This window comes from Cynara cardunculus, unplaced genomic scaffold, assembly GCF_001531365.2.
Source record: "Cynara cardunculus var. scolymus isolate 2C unplaced genomic scaffold, CcrdV1 Un_Scaffold_11978, whole genome shotgun sequence".
NCBI classification, from domain to species: Eukaryota; Viridiplantae; Streptophyta; class Magnoliopsida; order Asterales; family Asteraceae; genus Cynara; species Cynara cardunculus.
The window spans coordinates 1-1731 of record NW_020207209.1 but is presented as its reverse complement, the minus strand read 5'-3'; the positions used below and the strand labels follow the sequence as shown (position 1 = coordinate 1731).

The window sequence follows — 1731 nt, the reverse complement described above, 5'->3', positions numbered from 1 at the left end:
ATTTCCAGCTACTGTAAATATATGCCAATATCAATAGGAAAGAATTGTTAAAAGTTGATAGTTGYTGTAAATACATAGCTGCTGTAAATATATAGTTGCTGTAAATTGATAGCTGCTGTAAATATATAGTTGTTCTCCATGAAATAGTTGCTGTAAATTGATTCGTAGCTGCTCTAGAATGATCCATAGCTGCTGTAAATTGATCCGTAGCTGCTCTAGAATGATCCATAGCTGCTGTAAATTGTTGTGTAATGTTCCATGAAATAGTTGTTCTAAATTGTTGTTCGATTCCTACTTGCACTTAGTTATAGCATCTTCAGTTTTTTGTTAACACCATATAAAATGAAGTAAACTTTTGTTTAAAATCTCTTTTGTAGATCGAAATGGCTCGATCTCCGGTTAATAAAAGGCATTGCAAACTAAGGAAACTTTTGTTGTGTCAACAAACAACAAATAACATGTTACTCTTTGTACTCGCCAACTACTATGTTGTTATTTGTTCCTACATTCGATATAAGATTCGTGAAATCAAAACAAAGGATGAAAAAATAATGGATAGGATGAAATGGATGTTTAGGTTGACAATGGAAAGTGATTCTGTTTGTATTAGTGAACTTCGTATGGATAGAGCAACCTTTAGGGTACTATGTGATATGGTAAGTGATGTTGGATGKTTAAAGCCTACTAGAAACAYRTCTATTGAAGAGGTTGTKGCAATGTTTTTATACACCTTGGCTCACCACAAAAAGAATAGAACAATTAGTAATTTATTTTTTCGTAGTAAAGAAACAATTAGTTGGCAATTTCATCTAGTTCTTTTAGCAATTTTGAGGTTGCACTCCATCTTACTCAAGAAACCAGAGCCTATTACACAAGATTGTCAAGATGGGAGATGGAAATGTTTTCAGGTATGACTAGTTTTGTAGTTACATTTGTAAGTTAACRGAAATGTTTTCAAGTGAGATGTATATATATACCTTGTTTTGTAGGGTTGCTTAGGAGCTTTGGATGGGACTTTAGTTAAAGTTACACCTCCTAGTGACGAAAAGCCTCGTTATCGCACAAGAAAGGGTTGCATTTCAACTAATGTTTTAGGTGTTTGCTGCCCCAACATGCAATTCATATATGTTTTGCCCGGTTGGGAAGGTTCTGCGCATGATGGTCGTGTGCTTCGAGATGCAATCTCAAGGCCTCAAGGCCTAAGAGTTCCTCAAGGTTCTTATTATTTGGTTGATTCTGGATATTGTAATGCTAATGGTTTTCTTGCACCTTATCGGGGACAACGATATCACCTAAAAGAGTTTAGYRGCCATCKACCAAACACTGCTGAGGAGTACTTCAATATGAAACACTCAAAAGCAAGGAATGTGATTGAGAGATGTTTTGGATTGTTGAAAGGAAGATGGAAGATTCTTGCATCCCCCTCATTCTTCCCAATTGAAACCCAAGTTCGAATTATAATGGCGTGTTGCCTCCTACACAACTTGATTCGAAAGTTTATGAGCCATGATCCCCAAGAGTCGGTCCTTGAAGATGAAGGAGAAGAAGAAGAAGAAGAAACAAATAGTGAGGATGAAAGTAATGAAGTCGAATACATTACAAACATTAGTCCAACCGATGAGTGGCTAGCATTTAGAAATACTATGGCTACCAATATGTTTAATGCATGGAAAAGTAGATAGACTTTGTCATGATTGTACTTGTTTTTGGATTTTTATGTTGACATTATGT

At 35.7% G+C, this 1731-nt stretch overlaps 1 protein-coding gene across 1 annotated transcript; it reads left to right on the top strand.

Moving 5' to 3' along the window:
* Positions 1–383: 383 nt before the first annotated feature.
* On the top strand, positions 384–1578 carry LOC112505547 (protein ALP1-like; the record flags this gene model as incomplete). The annotated part of the gene is made up of 2 exons (XM_025109442.1): positions 384–656; positions 990–1578. Coding segments are annotated over exons 1-2 (862 nt in total), but the record flags the coding sequence as incomplete, so codon positions are not given.
* Between the last annotated feature and the right edge of the window lie 153 nt (positions 1579–1731).